This window comes from Trichosurus vulpecula, chromosome 9 (genome assembly GCF_011100635.1).
Source record: "Trichosurus vulpecula isolate mTriVul1 chromosome 9, mTriVul1.pri, whole genome shotgun sequence".
NCBI lineage: Eukaryota > Metazoa > Chordata > Mammalia > Diprotodontia > Phalangeridae > Trichosurus > Trichosurus vulpecula.
Window position 1 is genome coordinate 154380158 of NC_050581.1, and position 18233 is coordinate 154398390.

Below are 18233 nucleotides of genomic sequence, written 5' to 3' on the forward strand. Positions count from 1 at the left end.
AACAACTGCTGGAAAACAGATCCACGAGAGACAATTTAAAAATCATTGGACTACCTGAAAGCCACGATCAAAAAAAGAGCAAAGACATCACCTTTCAAGAAATTATCAAGGAAAACTGCCCTTATATTCTAGAACCAGACAGTAGAAGTTGAAAGATTCCACCAATCACCTCCTGAAAGAGATCCCAAAATGAAAACTCCTAGGAATATTATAATCAAATACCAGAGCTGCCAGGGCAAGAAGGGAATACTGCAAGCAGCCAGAAAGAAACAGTTCAAGTGTTGCAGAGCCATAGTCTGGAAAACACAAGATTTAGCAGCTTCTACATTAAAGGAGTGGAAGGTTTAGAATATGATATTCCACAGGGCAAAGGAGTTAGTATTACAACAAAGAATCACCTACTCAACAAAGTATAATCTTTCAGGGGAAAAAAATGGATATTCAATGAAATAGAGGATTTTCAAGCATTCTTGATGAAAAGACCAGAAATGAATAGAAAACTTGACTTCAAACACAAGATTCAAGAGAAGCATAAAAAGGTAAACAGGAAAGGGAATTCATCAGGTTTACATTCCTACATGGGAAGATGATACTCGTAACTCATTAAAAACCTTCTCATTATTACAGAAGTTAGAAGGACTATATATAAGAGGACACAGGTGTGAGCTGAATATAAAGGGATAATATTTAAAAAAAAATAAAGAGGAATGCCCTGGGAGAAAAGGAAAGGGAGGAGTAGAATGGGGTTAACAGAGGCAAGAAAAAGCTTTTACAGTGGAAGGGAAGATGGCAGAGGTGAGGGGGAGTGAGTGAACTCTCTTATCAGAATTGGCTCAAAGAGGGAATAACACACATACTCAACTGGGTATAGAAATCTATCCTACCCTATAGGAAAGTAGGAGGGGAAGGGGTAAGAGAAGGGGGAGTAGTGATAGATGGGAGGATAGGCTGGAAGAGACAGCAGTCAGAAGCAAAACACTTTTGAGGAGGGACAGGTTGAAAGGATAGAGAATTAGAATGAATGGGGCTGGGGGAAGGAGAATGGAGGGAAATATATTTAGCAATCATAACTGAGAAAAAAATTTTGAAGCAAGTTTCTCTAAAGAAGGCACCATTTCTCAAATATTCAGAAAACTGAGTCAAATTTATAAAAATAGAATCCATTCCCCAACTGATAAATGATCAAGAGACAGGAAGAGTTTTCAGATGAAGCAATCAAAGCATTTATCGCATTATGAGAAGGTGCTCTAAATCACTATTGATTGGTGGAATGCAAATTGAAACAATTCTGAGGTACCACCTCATACCATTAGGTTGGCTAACAGGAAAGAAAGGAGGAATACAAATGCTGGAGGGATTGTGGAAAAAAATGAGACATTAATGCACTGTTGGTGGAGTTGTGAACTGATTCAACCATTCTTTTTTTTCTATGTAATTATTATATTTTCCCCCCAGTTACATGTAAAAATAATTTTTAACATTCATTTTAAAAACCCTGAGTTCCAAATTCTCTTTCTTCCTCCCTCCCCACCCCCCTCATTGAGAAGGCAAGAAATCCGATATAGGTTATACATGTGCAGTCATATAAAACATATTTCCATATTAGTAATGTTGTAAAAGAAAACAGACAAAAAAAAACCTCAAGAAAACTAAAGAAAGTGAAAAAAGTATGCTTTGAACTGTCTTCAAACAGCATCAGTTCTTTGTCTGGAGATGGATAGCATCTATAGAGTATAGGATAGCTCTACAGAATGGAAATGGAACTATGCCCAAAGGGTTATAAAACTATGCATACCCTTTGACCTAGCAGTGCCACTACTAGGTCTGTAACCCCAAAAAGATAAAAAACCAAAAAGGAAAAGGACCTATATGCACAGAAATATTTTTTCTTTTTAAAAACATTTATTTTTAGTTTTCAACATTTACTTCCATTAAGTTTTTGAGTTTTAAATTTTCTCCCCCTCCCCTCCTTCCCCTCTCACATGCCCAAGACTGTGTGCAATCTGATATAGACTCTACGTATACATTCATATTAAACATATTTTCACATTAATCATGTTGTAAAGAAGAATTAGAACCAATGGGTGGAACCACAAGAAAGAAGAAACAAAACAACAAAAGAGAGCAAACAGTATGCCTTGATCTACACTCAGACTCCATAGTTCTTTCTCTGAATATGAACAGCGTTTTCTGTCATGTGTCTTTTGGAGTTGTCTTAGATTCATGCATTGCTGAGAAGAGCCAAATCTATGAAAGTTAGTCATCGCACACTGTGGCGGTTACTGTGTACCATGTCCTCCTGGTTCTGCTCACTTCACTCAGCATCAGTTAATGTAAGTCTTTCCAGGTTTTTTTGAAGTCTGCCTGCTCATCATTTTTTATAGCACAATAGTATTCCATTACATTCATGTACTACAACTTGTTCAGCCATTCCCCAATTAATAATTCTTTGCCACTACAGAAAGACCTGCTATAAATATTTTTGTACATGTTAAGTCCTTTTCCTGTTTTTATGATCTCTTTGGGATACAGAACTAGAAGTGGTATTGCTGGGTCAAAAAGTATGAACAGTTTTATAACCCTTTGGGCATAGTTTGCATGGAAATATTCCAAACAGCTCTTTTGTGGGGGCAGAGAGTTGGAAATTGGGAGGATGCCCATCAATTGGGGAATGGCTGAACAAGTATGCTATGTGACTGTAATGGAATTTTATTGTGCTATAAGAAATGATGATCAGGATGCTCTAGGAAAAACCTGGTAAGACTTGCACGGGCTGATGCAAAGTTAAATGTATAGTGTACGAAGTAACAGCAATATTGTAAGATGATCAGGCTGTGAATGACAGCTATTCTCAGCAATACAATGATTCAAGACAACTGAAGAACTTATGATGAAAAATACTATGCATCCCCAGACAAAGAACTGATGGTGCCTGAAAACAAGTGAAGCATACTTTTTAATCTTTATTTTTCTTGAGTTTTTTTTTTGTCTGTGTTTCCTTTCACAACATGACTAATATGGAATTATGTTTTACATGACTACACATGTATAACTTATACCAGATTGCTTGCCTTTTCTCAATGAGAGGGGTGAGGAGGGAGGAAGGAAGAGAATTTTGAACTCAAAGTTTTAAAAATGAATGTTAAAAAAATGTTTTTACAATGTAACTGGGGGAAAAATAAAATACTAAAATTTTTTTAAAAGTATAATTGGCCAAATAGAAAAGAAAGTACAAAAGCTATTTGAGGAAAACAACTCCTTAAAAGTGAGAATTGGGGAAGTGGAAGCTAATGACTCCATGAAACATCAAGAATCAGTCAAACAAATTCACAAGAATGGAAAAAATAGAAGAAAATGTAAAATACCTCATGGGAAAAACAAATGACCTGGAAAATAGATCCAGGACAGACAATATCAGAATCACTGGATTATCTGAAAGCCATAATCAAAAAGAGGACCTGGATAGCATCTTTCAGGAAATTATCAAGAAAAATGCCCTGATATCATGGAACCAGAGGGCAAAATAGACACTGAAAGAAGGTCCCAAGATAAAAACTCCAAGGAAAATTATAGCCAAATTTCAGAACTATCAGGTCAAGGAAAACATACTTCAAGCAGCCAGAAAGAAAAAATTCAATATCAGGGAGCCACAATCAGGATTACACAGGACTTAGAAGCTACAACATTAAAACAATGGAGATCATGGAACATGACATTCCGGAAGGCAGAGGACCTAGGACTACAACCAAGAATCACCTACCTGGCAAAATTAAGTATGATATTTCAGGAGAAAAAATGGTCATTCAATGAAAAGAAAGGATTTCAAGTTTTTATAAGGAGGAGACCAGAATTAAACCAAAAATTTGATCTCCAATATCAAGACCCAAAAGAAGCAAAAATAGATAAAAAGGAAAAGAAAACATAAGGGATTAAACAGAGCTACACAGTTTACATCCCTACATGGGAAGATGAAATGCAATTCTTGAAAATTGTATCACTAATAATATAGCTAGAAGGAATATACATGGACAGACGGTACGGGCACAACGTGAATTTGAGAGAATGACATAAAAAAATTAAGGGATGAGAAAGTGGAGTACACTGGGTGCAGAAGGATAGGAAAGGCAGAATGGGGTAAATTATTTCACATGAAGAGGTGTGAAAGACCTATTACAGTGAAGGGAGAGATGGGAGGGTGGGTGATGGGCATCACTTGAACTTTACTCTCATCAGGATTGGCTCAAAGAGAGAATAATATACACAATTAGCTGAATGTAGAAATCTATCTTACCCCACACGGAAGTAGGAGGGGAAAAATTAGGTAAAGGGGAGGGGCTGACAAAAGGTAGGGCAAACCGGGAGAAGTGGCAGACAGAAGCAAAACACTGGTGAGGAGGAAAATACAGTTAGTACTCATAATTGCGAATGTGAATGGGATGAATGAATGCTCCCCTAAAACAGAGGCAGATAGCAGAGTGGATCAAAACCCAGAATCCTACAATATGTTATTTACAAGAAACACACCTGAAGCAGAGAGGCACAGAGTAAAGGTAAGGGGCTGGAGCAGAATCTATTAAGCTTCAGCTGAAATTAAAAAAAAAAAAAAAAAAAAAAAAAGCAGAGTTAATAATCCTGATCTCAAACAAAGCAAAAGCAAAAACAGACCTAATTAAAAGAAATAAGGAAATAGACAATGAAATAATATTAAAACTAAACACCTACACCACCAACTGGTATAGCATCCAAATTCTTAAAGGAGAACTTAAGTGCGTTACAGGCATTATGAAATGTAAAATAGATAATTTTGATTATATTAAAATAAAAAGCTTTTGTACAAACAAAACCAATGCAACCAAGATTAGAAGGAAAGCAGAATGCTGGGAAACAATCTCTATAGCAAGTGTCTTTGATAAAAGACATGTTTCTCAAATATATAGAGAAAAAAGTCAAATCTATAAGAGTACAAGCCATTCCCCAATTGATAAATGGTCAAAGGATATGAACAGGCAGTTTTCAGAAGAAATAAAAGCTATCGAAAGGTATATGAAGTGCTCTAAATCATTTTTTTATTAGAGAAATGCAAATTAATACAACTCTGAGGTACCACCTCACACTTATCAGACTGGCTAATATGACAAAAAAGGAAGATAAATGTTGGAAATAAATATGGGAAAATTGGGACATTAATGCACTGTTGGTGGAGTTGTGAACTGATCCAACCATTCTAGAGAACAATTTGGAACTCTGCCCAAAGGGCAACCAAACTGTGCATACCTTTTGATCCAGCAATACCACTACTAGGTCTGTATCCTAAAGAGAACATAAAAAAGAAAAAAGGACCTATATACACAAAAATATTTATAGCAGTTCTTTTTGTGGTGGCTAAATACTGGAAACTGAAGGGATGCCCGTCAGTTGGGGAATGGCTGAACAAGTTGTGGTATATGAATGTAATGGAATACTGTGCAATAAGAAATGATGAATAGGCATATTTCAGAAAAACCTGGAAAGACTTGTACAAACTGATGCAAAGTGAAATGAGCAGAACCAGGAAAATATTGTGCATAGTATCAGCAACATTGTATGATGATCAACTATGAATGACTCAGCCCTTCTCAGCAACGACTAGTACAAAGGACTCAGACGGAAAATGATGTCCATATCCACATAAAGAACTGATGGATTGTAAATATAGATTGAAGTATATTTGTTTTACTTTATTCTTTTTTGTGGGTTTTTTCCTTTTGATCTGTTTCTTCTTTCACAACTCTGACTAATATGGAAATGTTTTTTATAATAGCACATGTATAACCTATATCAAACTGCCTACCATTTTCAGAAGGGAGAGGAGAAGGAGAAAAATTTGGAACTCAAAAATCTTGTAAAAACCGAATGCTATAAATTGTCTTGACATGTAATTGGGGAAGAATATAAAACACTGGTTTTTTTTTTAAAGAGAGAGAACATGCAAACCCTAAGAAGCCCTCCACCCCCAAAAAAGTTTTACCTTACTCTAAACTTAGAACTCTGTTTCTATCCAAGAGAGCTCACTGCATTTTTAAAGACAGATGTGTTACCCACTGACCTTCTCTTCTCCAGATTAAACATACTTAGCTCCTTCAACTGATCCTTAAATGGAATGATCTTGAGGTCCTTCCCAATTCTAGTTGCCTATCTCTGGGTACTCTTCAGGTTATCAATGACCTCTTAACATGTGGAAAGTGAGCATAATATTTCATGTATGGTCTGACGGAAACAGAACAGAATGGACTACCACCTCCTTATTCCTGGAATCTATGAGCTGCTCTTAAAGTCTCTAAGATCACATCGGCTATTTTGGCTGCCATATTGTACTGTTGATTTATAATCAACAGTTGGGTGGTTGTTGTCCTTTGTTCTCAAAGAGGAGCAAAATGACATCACTATGTTGGAGTCAAGGTACAGTGTGTCCAGACTGACTGATTAGACCAACAGGAGCTCAAAAAACTCTACCACAGGTCAGGCACAAATAGTCTATATGAACATTGGGAGTGGAGCGGCTCTAAATTTGTGCATCTCATGTTTCTTTTGAGTTACTGCAATTATGCTTTGCTCAGAGTACAGCGCATTCTTTGATACAGTCACACCAAACAGCATTCTATCCACAAAAATCCAATTTCACTCTCAAATCCAAAGTCTTTTTCGTAGAAAAATGCTGTCTAGCTACACTTTCCCCATCTCATACATGCAATTTTTTTTTCTTTTGGTAAATGTAAAGACTTAAAATTTATTATTACTAAATTTGATCTTATTCAATTTGGTTCACTATCACAGCCAGTCAAGACTACTTTTTGGACCCAGATTCTTTCAACCAGTCTGTTAGCCATCCCTTTTGTGTCATTTGCAAATTTGACAGGCATACCACCTATGCTTTTATCCAAGTTGTTGATAAACATATTAAATAGCACAGAGTCAATCAGAGTCCTGAAGATCTATCTGACACCTCCTTTAAGTTCACATTGAACCAATAATGGTGACTTTTTGAGGTTGGTCATTTAACCACTTATGAATCCAACTGCACTATAATGCATCCCATATGTCACTAACTAGCCTATCAAAATAGCCTAAGAAACTTTATCAAATATTTTGTTAAAGGTAAAATATAGCCACAGCATTCCCCTGATTAATCTGTCTAGAGATCTTGTCCAAAAAAAGGACAGAAGGTTAGTTTGGCATGACCTGTTCTCGACAAGCCATGCTTACTTTTTGATCACTGTTTTCTAGATATTCACTAACCATCCCTTGAAGTTCTACACAGAAAGTAACTTGGAATTATACTCAGTAAGTAACTAGATGTCCACACATTTTGATACAAGAGATTCCATTGTTAGTCACATACCCCCAAAGAAGTCTAAGATAGAAATGTCCCACACACATTAAAATATTCATAGCAACACTTTCTGTAGTAATAAGGCACTAAAAAGAGTAGATAAATGGCTACAGATTTAGGGTGCATGATAGAGTGGATAGAGCTCTGGAACTGGGAGTCAGGAGGAGGTAGATTTAAATCTTGCTTCAGAAACTTAAAAGTCATTTATCCTCTGTGCTTCAGTTTCCTCAACTGTAATGATGGGGATGGACCCCTAAAGTTCTTTCCAGCTTTAAGTCTATGATCAGGAAATGGATAAACAAATGGTGGAACACAAACATAATGAATATTATACTATGCAGTAAGAAACAAAGAATATAAATAAAACATGGAAAGCCTGATACACAGTAAACAGAATTAGGAAAACTACACAATTATAATGCAAATAGAAAATAAAAAAAGTGAATGCCATGTGTAATTATAATAATCAAGCCTGATTTCAGAGGAAAGTTGAAAAAAAACTGCCTCCCTTTTTTGCAGAGGTGAGAGGACTACAGGTATGGGACACTGCATATACTGTCAGACTAGATTGATATGTTGGCTTTGCTGAACTACCTTATTTTCCTCCTATTTTTTCTTTGTTACAAGAAATGGCTGCATGAGAAGGGGAAGGATGTCTATGGATATAAAGGCAACATAAAAAGATTATTTTTATAACTTCTAGAATTTTCCCAGGAAAGTAAAACTCAACGGCCTAAAATTTCTAGATTCCGTTCCCTTCCCTTTTTTTTTTTAATCTGACATTCATCCTTCTCTAATTGTGTGAGAGACCTTTCATTCTCCATGATCTTTCAGCGACAGCCAAAAGCGGCTCAGCAATCACATCTTCCAGTTCTTCTGATATCCAAGAACACAGCTCATCTGGTTGAAGTAACTTGAACTCAGGAAGGGCAACTAACTTGTTGAGCAAAACCCTAGCAAAGTATGAAATTCATTTTTTTCTTTAAGTTCTCAGCCACTTGGCCACAGGCTCTACCCTCCAGTGAATCAGACATGAACAAGGTGCACTTCAGCCCAGTTTACACAAGGCGGCAGCACACTCTAACAGAAAGTTTCTAGGATCACCATGGTAGAAGAAACAGGATTTTAGTTTCTGTTCTACCAGAGACGAATGGATGCAAACAAGTCACTTACATACCATCTGTGAGTGTGTGAGTTAGGGAGGATCCCAGAGCATGTTTGGTAGAACAGGCCTTCCCTTTTTACCTTCAAAAACCAAACCAACCTTTGTATTAACCCTTTTCTTCCTTTTAGGTACTAGCTTGTTTGATTTTTGCTAATTATCTTCAGGAATGTATGTCTATTCCTGCTCTCTTTATATCCTATCCATAAATTCCCTTACCCCACCACAATTTGTCAGATTATTACAATAGCTTGCTGGGGGGTTTACCTGCACAAAATTTCTCTTCACTTCTATCTACCCTCTGTTCAGCCGCCAAAGTTATTCCCCTAAAGACCAGCTCTGACCATGTCACTACCCTAATTCAATAAACTTCAGTGGCTCCCTATGGCTTCCAGGATCAAGCAAAATTCTGCTTCGCAATTCAATTCCTTCATAACCTGTCACTCCCACCTTTCCAGGCTTGACACCTTACTCCCTTTCATGTACTCTTCAATCCAGTGACACTGGTTTCCAGGCTGTTCCATGAACAAGACACTCCATCTCTCCAGTCTGGGCATTTTCTCTGGCTGTCTCCCATTTCTGGAATATTCTCCCTCCTCTTTTCTGCCTACTGATTTCCCTGGCTTCAAGGCCCAACTAAAATTCCATCTTCTACAGGAAGCCTTTCCTAAACCCTGTTAATTCTAGAGCCTTCTCTTATTATTTCCCATTTATCCTTACGTACAGTATGTACACAACTGTTTGCATGTTGTTTCCATCATTAGACTATGAGCTCCTTGAGGGCAAGGTCTGTCGTCTGCCTCTTTTTGTACCATTAGCACTTAGTATAGTACCTGGCACAAAGAAGGTGCTTTATGTTTATTGACCGATAATTTGGCTTCTCGAAAGCTCTAAGTTTACCAGTGATCAAACTACATGCCAAATTAAGCTGTTCTCCTTTCCTTATCTTCCTACTTCTTAAAGCATGACATGAAGACCTACTCCTTTAAAAAAAAAAAAAAAAAAAAAAAAAGGGCAGCCCCCTGTAATAGCAATTTACATTTGCCTTACTGATACGCTCCCCTCCCCCACCCGCCTTGTGTTCCCTGGTTTCTTGTCTTCCCCTTGGACATTTCAGAAGAAAACCTCAGAGGCCATCAGTCTATATCTGAAGAATAATCATCTCTGCAGTCTCCTTCACATGTATTCTATGCAAGCTCTGCTTGAAGACCTCCAATGAAGCAATAGCAGTAACAAATCCCAACCCACAAAACACTCTCCTCAACGTGGCCTGGGGAGGCAGGAAGTGTTAATACTTCCCAGCTATAAATGGGGAAACTGAGGCTAAGATTAGATGACTTGCTCAGTTGACATCTGTCAAATGGAAATGACTCAAATTGAAGTCCTCTTATCCCAATATGTACATTCTTTTCAACAAACTCCCTGATAATAAAAGGAGAGATTAGGACCAAGCACAGAAAGTACAAGTGTCTACGTGAAGAGGAGTTTGATATGATCCACCCGAGTGCTAATGCTAGGAGTAACCTTAGAGATCATCTAATTAAAGCCCCTCACTGTCCACAGGGGTATCTCCAACAAAGAACATATATTCTTGTCAAATTAGCAAACCACAACATTGTGCTGCAAAGCAAATCTTTTTCTGTCATTGATTCCCGTAACAAAGTCAGATTAGTTTCTACATAAGTTCTCTTCTCCCAGCAAATGAATCAAAAAGATAAGATATGGATCTAAAGCATACAGTGTACAGGAAGACACAAGCAAAGTAAGGCCTTCAGGAAGCTGTATTTCCTATCTCCTAGCCCAAATCAGAGTTCTCTTCCAAACACCTCATCAACCCTAGGGTGCATAAGCATTCCCTACGTGGTCAAAGATCTCCAAATTCCGGAACATTTCTCCCTTCTAACAAAAGGGATTGGGGAGAAGAGTGCCCAGTGTTGCCCCTCGATATTACTCTTTAGTGCCAAAGGACACTACTTCCTAACATATGCCCTCCAGAATGAAATTCCTTAAGCTTAAAATTTACAGGTCTATAATATGAATTATTTCTTTATTTTATAGATGGTTTCAGTTTAAAATTCAATACACTGAAGTGACTTAGAATAAGGGGTGCCTGAGAAACAACAGGGTATAATGTTCAGTCTGGAAGTGAAACTACTCCTTTGCTAGCTCTCTCTCATCCTGCTCATTATGTTCAGACAGTTCCCAAAACTCTTCCCTCCTATACCAGGGGTCCTTAACCTTTGTGTCATGGACCCCTTTGGCAGTCTGTTGGAACTCAACAGACTGATGCAATCTGATGCAGTACTACCCCTTCTCAAACTAAGATTTTCGAACACATGGAATACATTGGAAACCAATTATTATTAAAACACAGTTAGCAAAATGTTTAAAAACCAAATTCACATAAATGGCCAAAGGATATGAATGGGCAGTTTTTAGACAAAGTAATCAAAGATATCTGTAGTCATATGAAAAAATGCTCTAAATCACCACTGAATAGAGAAATGCAAATTAAAACAATTCTGAGCTACCACTACACACCTATCAGATTGGCTAATATGACAGAAAAAGAAAATGACAAATGTTGAAGGATATGTAAGAAAATTAAAATACTAATGCACTGTTGGTGAAGTTGTATACCGATTCAACCATTCTGGAGAGCTATGTGGAACTATGCCCACAGGGCAATAAAACCATGCATACTCTTTGACCAAGCAATACTACTTACTAGGTCTATCCCAAAGAGATAAAAAACAAAAAGGAAAAGGACCTCTATGTACAAAAATATTTATAGCAGCTCTTTTAATGGTGGCAAAGAATTGGAAATTGAGGGGATATCTATCAATTGGGGAATGGCCGAACAAGTTGTTATATATGATTATGATGGAATACTATTGTGCTATAAAAAATGACAAGCAGGATACTCTCAGAAACACCTGGAAAAGATGTATATGAATTGATGCAAAGTGAAACGAGCAGAATCAGGAGAATATTATACACAGTGACAGCAATATTGTAGGATGATCTACTGTGGATAACTCAGCTATTCTCAGCAATGCAATGATCCAAGGCATCCTGAAGGACTTATGAAGATAGGTCTGGCCCATCTCCAGAGAAAGAACTGATGGAGTCTGACTGCAGACTGAAGACACTTTTTCTTTATTTTTCTTGGTTTTTTTTTGGTCTGTGTTTTCTTTCACAGCATGACTTACATGAAAATATGTGTTTTGCATGATTACACATGTATAACGTACATAAAATCACTTGCCTTCTCAAGGGGGGGAGGAGAGGGAAGGAGAGATTTTAGAATTCCAAATTTGAAAAAAATATTAAAATTATTTTTACACTTAATTGAAAAAAATATTAAGTTAAAAAAAAACACATTCACAGACTCCAGGTGAAGAACCTCTGTTCTATATATATTCTTTTCATAGGCTCATCTATTCTTTATGGCTTTGACTGTTACTACTATGCAGAAGACTGCCAAGTCTACATCTCAGATGCTGGGCTCCAGTTCCTATTTCCACCTGTCTCTATGATTTCTCAACTTAAATGTACCAGCCTTCCCCCCACCCCCATCACCTAACACTAGATTTGTTCAAAGCTGAATTTATTTTCCCCCAGCTAAATTGGCTTGGCTTCCCTTTCCAACTATCCTATTTCTTCATTCTTCTAGCCTCAAGATGGTAATCTTGTGGTCACTTTTACATATAAAAGAAAAAGAATGAAGCCAGCACAGAGTTCTGCTGTTTCTCCCTGCAATCTTCTCACACTTCCCTCTTTGACTACCCTAACCAAAGTACTCATACCTAGATCACTCTAACAGTCTCTATGCCAGTCGCCATGCTTTTAACTTCTTCCAATTCATCTTGCACATTATTACCAGAATAATTTTCCTAAAAATGGTTTCATTAAGTCACTTTCCCAATCCAGAACCTACAAGGACTCCTCAATGCCTACCAAGTCCAAAATTTTCACCCAGCTTTTTTAAGGTCGTGCATAACACAGACCCAACTATATCTTCCAATATGTTAAACATGTATCCTCTCCCCTAAATCAAACTGGTCATCATATTGTCCTCTACAAGTCACTATCCCTTCTACCTTCTAGATTCAGCTCATGCTACTCCCCACCACACTGAGAACACTCCCTTCTATTTTTTCTTTAAGTACCCCAATCCATTTGGCTCAATCCCTTCTCTGCACTCCTATAATCAAATGAGATCATATTTATTTGTAAAGCTGATTAGCACTGTGTTGGACACTTAGAAGGCACTTAAATAAGTGCTTCTTCCTTCCCCCTGCTCCCCAATAATCAGGGCTACCTAATTTAGTAATTAATTTATTCCTAATTGGCCCACTACTAGTTACTAAATGTCTGAGTGCTGTATGCATATCATTACCCCGGAAGATGTGGGAGCAGTGAAGCCTAAGGTGGCCAGCACTACGGCCAGAGGAGCCTGGTTACACTCTAGGTGCTCCTGGGGACAAATTTACCTTGCCCTTGTAGAGGATGACTGGGCAGACAAAGCGCCCTCGGCACCGGGCCATCTTGCTTCGATTGACGAGGTCCTGAAGTCTGCTCACCTGCACAGTGCTTTCAAATCTGCTCAACAGAAAGGGAGCAATTAGTACTCTGACCATGCTCAGGCCCCAAGGCTGGAGGGAAAGATATGACCGACTTAGAAGCAGTCATTTGGCTGCATTTTGAACTTTCAAGTGCCTGAGTGAATAAAGAAGAATGTATGAAAGGAGAACATTGCCTCCTACAGCATTCTAAGACCATTTCTGATGAGAACATTTTTCTCAGAGCCCAGTGGCAGACAACAGACTGGCTCAAATCAGAAAAAAAGAATGGGACTCAGCAAAGGGATAGAAGGAAGAATGGGACAGTCAAGTTACCAGGAAGATGTGCTCTGCACTTGCAGCCTTTGGCCTGATGGCTTAGATGCTGAGTTTAGTAATGGTGTCCTTCAATATACCTAGGAACTAGTTTCAGCACTGAATGAAAGCAGAACACACTCTCAAATGCCACTTCCCCAAAACAAAGGCTCGCTTTCACACATCTTTGCCCAGTAAATATACCATACTGACCGCCATTACTCATTTCCAGTAATAGGAGGTGGCCAAAGAGAAGCAATAGTGTGGTCTCCCCTCTTACTCCATCAAAAATTTTTTTTTTAAAAAAGAAGCTAAATCCCTTCCCCCTTTCTTCTAAACAGAACAATCATACGAGTATTTACTAAGTCTATGTGTCAGGGCCTGAGAATACAATGAAGAAAATAATTTCTAGTTGCAAGAAATATTTTAAAACAGATTAGGTGGGATAGAGAAATGAGGAGGGATACAATTGTGGTGTTCTTAATCACTTGTAGAGGTTAATGGTTCAGTGAATTATAAAAGTTTTATTAATTTTTATCCCCAGTTGTTTCCAACGGGTTTTAAATTCTGACCAAGAAAAGCTCAGATCACCCAGGACTCAACCCTTAATATAAACTCTTGTTCTTTCTAATGTCTATGAGCTACTTTAAAAAAAAAGGGGGGGAGGTAACCAAGTCACTATGTAATTTCCTCATACAGGACTGCTTCCTTCAGTCAAGAGTGGGATATAATCAAGTTTACTTTTTTTTTTTAAATAAAGGAGTGAGCCAGAACCTTTTCCCTTCCACACAACTTTATCAGCAAAAGTAAAGATTTAAAAACATAAAGAGGTTCACTCGCCACACAGTTTTCAAACTTTCATAACCTTTCTCCCCAGAAGATTCCCATTTATGGGGGTTTTCTTCTCCAAGATATAGGGAAATTGGGATATAGAATTGAATTTTCCCCATGTTGGATCACCTGTTGTCTAGGCCTCTACTCTGAGTAGATTGGCTTTCTTCCCTCAACTCTATCCACTGCATTTGGGATTAGAAATCTGTCTCTCTATTGCAGGCAATGATACAATCCTTCTTCCTAGACTATTCCTAAAATTGATCGAGTTTGAGCCTATTAGCTTAGTCTGAAGAAAATGCAGCTAACAAGATCAAAGCCAGACTTGTCTAAGAAACAAAAATCATACTGCTTCGCTTTTACATGCACAATCTCTTCCCCTAATTTCCCCTTCAAGGGCAACACCCACTCTCACTGCCACCTCAAGCACCTTATTACACAGTCTTGTAAAAACTAACTTTACAAGCTTTTCTTGTATAAAGGCTTTAACACAGAAACCCTACCACTACTTCCAGTGATATGGACAGAGTAGCACTGATGTGCTACAACAACCCCGCCCTTTGTGTTGGATTAGGGCAACAAAAGGCAAAGCTAAACCTTAGAAAACTGAATTGGGTCAAATGTCTAACTTACTCCTTTCTTGGAAATGATCTAGTAGCTGTGGGCCTCCAAAAGAAGCTACCTTTTCCCCCCAAACTGGCTAAGGCTGGGATTAGGAAGAGAATGCCACCAATGTTGCTATTACCCTTCAACTAAAAGGATAAGAAAGGCTCTTCTTTCAACTTTAAGTAAGGAGACTGGAATTTAAATTTATATGCCCCACAGTGGGGAAAAGGAAAGGTCGCCCAACATAACTATGACAAAGTACAATACTATGAGAAAAGGGAAGGCCCTTGGACTGTTAGTATGTGTGAGACATAGCCCTTATAGACTCATCAATAATTCTTCCTTTGCCTGAACACTCCTAGTAATTGTATAAACCCTGTTTTGGTTCCCCAAAGAACCATGGACACCTTTATCAATGCTCTTTAGGCCCTAATTCGGTAAAAGATTCCATCTATTATTCCCAAATGGGGAACTGATGACTGGGTTTCCCCATCAAAGGTGATGACTTCATGAAGTCTTATGGGTCTGTTTTTCAGTCATATTATTGGTGGGGTTTTTTCTCCTTTAATCAGCTTAAGCCCCAAAGTGGAACAAGGATAACATCATAATTTTTTAAAAAATCTTTGGTACTATGTAACTCCTACTCCTAAAGCTTCCTATCAACAAGAAAACAAGGCAGTTAAAGTACTCAACAACCCAGTGAAGGTGCTAGCCTATAATAAGAGCTGCCTAAATGCAGCTCCAGCCTCAAAGCTAAAACTCAGAAAGTGTCTTACATATCTATTGTCAGTAACCACTTACGTGTCTTTCTCCTTCTCAGAGCTCTCATACTCCAAGAACACAATGTACCGGGGATAGTGGCCACAGATTTCTCCATTCACATTCTGGATCACACTGTAACAGTAATCTCTGCCAAACAACTCTAGACATCTCTTCTCAATTCGTTCAACCTGAAAAGAGATTAAAACCTCACTAAGCACACAGTACTGTTTTTACTGGGCACATAGCTGAAGCTACCTGGAAGAATTTGTCACTGTAGAATAGGCTAACTTACCTGAAATATACATTTGCTTGTGTACATTATTCCACCCTGAGTCTCTTTCTAGTCCTTGCCGGGACTGCAGCTATAGGTCATCACATTTGTCCTAATTCATAACTCATTGGCCCTAGATTTTTCAGACAGGCTACTGGCAGTGACAAATATCTAGTCAAGGAGATCCCCAGAGGCAGCAGTGTGAGCACACAGTTTTTAATAACCTATTGCTTACTGATAGGAGGGAAATCATCACTTGTTTTGTCTACAAGCTAGGTAAAGGCTTGCCGAGAATGAATTATATGATATATGATATCTGTCAAAGACTGCAAGGAAAGAAATAACTGATTCTGCTTCAAACAGATGTCAAAACAGTAATCATGTAAGTAGTAGATGTGACCTCAGTAAATCTTAATTAGGAGGGTAAGTCACAACCTTTCTGAGCAGTAAAAATGAAAGGTATGGCACTTGTACTAGGATTTTGAAGAAAGTGTTGTCACCTACATAAAAGTTGTCAATAGTAGGATCCATAGCAAACATTAAAGGTATTTCCATTGCTGAGCCTTCTAGAAGTAGATAAAACTCTCAGATGCTCTGTGGACATAAAACTGACCCTCCATAAACTAAATACAGAGATAGAAGCCCAGAGTTAACAGAAAATCAAATTCACTTTGGACATTCCGAGATACAGAAGGATGTAGAATACTGTCCTACCCCAAGGAGTCCTTCACTGAATAACCTGCAACCCCAAAAGGTTTTAACAGCATGTCTGGGCAGGTATGGAAAATAGACTGCCTACCTGGCCCAAGCCAGAGCTTGCCCATCTAACACCCAAAAGCACTCACTGAAATACCTACTGGTACACCTGACTATCATATGCAGTCTGACAGGCAACAGGCATTTATTAAACCATTACTACCCGCCAGGCATCATGCTAGGGATACAAAGAAAGGAAAAAGACAGTGTCTGACAACCAGGAGTTCAGTGTAATGGGGGAGACACGCTGCCCCCACCCTCCCCAAAGTATGAAGACACAGACAGGACAAATTGGGTATTGTTTCAGAGGAAACGCACTAAAGAAGGCTTCGGCCCTTTCTAGTCTAACCCCTTCATTTTACAGACACTGATTATTAAGCGTCTAAGGGGGCCTGGCACTTGGCTAAGCTACGGGGAAAATACACAGAAAAGCAAAAAGATCGTCCCTGCCCTCAAGTAGCTGATAGTCTGATGGGAGAGCCGACAGCCAAAACGATCCTGTACAGACAAGACACAGACAGGATACCCCGTCATCTCACAGTTAATATCTATGCCGAGCTTCTGATGGGGGAGACAGCATGCAAACGAGTTAGGAGACCCCTTCTGATCATCTCCCAGAGTGACTTGGGGTCGTGGGGTGGCGTGGGCATAGGGGTCTTTAGGAACCAGAAGGGAGAAAAACTCGCAGGCACCGAGTCAACAAGCATTTATTAAGCACCTACTGTGTTCGTAGCTCTTAAAGCGAAACCAGTCCCTGCCCTCGAGGAACTGAGTGTCTAATACGGCGGACCTGGAGCCCACCGAGAAGCTGGAGAGCGGAGTGAAGCCGCCAGCACGAAGCTTGGGGAGAAAACAAAGAGGCCAGAAAGAGGAAGAGAGCACTGTGGCCGGGCCCCCATCCCTCGCCGTACCTTGGCGTTGCCCGCGCCGCTGCCGCCGTCCTTGGCCCGGTACTGGGTCCGGGAGAACTCCTCCAGCAGCTCGGCCAGCCCCGGCTCCTGCGGCGGCGACGACGAGGACGACGACGAAGAGGAAGCAGAGGAGGAGCCGGACGAGGGCGACGAGGAGGCGGCGGCGGCCCGAGCGCCAGCCATGCCCCAGGCTCGCGTCCACCTCAGCGCGCCGCGCACCAGCCCATGCCGCCGGGCTACCTGCCCGCCCGCCAGCCCGCCCGGCCCGGCCCAGCCCAGCCCAGTCCTGCCCAAGCCTAGCCCGCGCTCCGGACCCAGACCGGAACCGACCCAGCCCCGCCTTCGATCCCCCCCACCCCCCGGCCGCCGCGCCTCCGCCGCCTCAGTCCCAGCCAGGAACGGCTCACACTTCCGCCGACGCCCACACCGGATGTTTACTCCGGCCCCGACCAATCGGCGTCCCGAACGCGCGCCCCGCCCCATGACGGCCTGCCCCCTTCCACCTCCGCCCTCGTCCCTGTCCCCGCCCCTCGCCGTGGAAGAAACCACGTGTGGAGAGTTCGGGGGAGAGGCGGCAGGATGATTTTCACGTGTTGGTGGACTGAAGGAAATTGGTCGAAACCATCGACGCCGCTTTGGAGCTGAAGAGGGGGGGAAGCGCCCGAAGGGAGGAGCTCCCCATATC

The 18233-nt window shown here is 40.0% G+C and overlaps 1 protein-coding gene across 3 annotated transcripts in view; it reads right to left on the reverse strand.

Annotated features, from left to right (window-relative positions):
* The window catches only part of MTMR14 (myotubularin related protein 14), a 54379-nt gene extending 36483 nt beyond the window's left edge, over positions 1-17896 (reverse strand). The window contains exons 1-3 of one of the 3 annotated variants that reach the window (XM_036738730.1): positions 17549-17894; positions 15650-15798; positions 13028-13136 (exon numbers count right to left, since the gene is read on the reverse strand). In XM_036738730.1, coding sequence (XP_036594625.1) covers positions 13028-13136; positions 15650-15798; positions 17549-17731 — 441 coding nt within the window. In that variant the 5' untranslated portion in view covers positions 17732-17894. Of the gene's footprint in view, positions 1-13027; positions 13137-15649; positions 15799-17548 lie in introns of all 3 variants that reach the window. The other 2 variants (XM_036738731.1, XM_036738733.1) reach the window with 2 other exon arrangements.
* Positions 17897-18233: the final 337 nt, after the last annotated feature.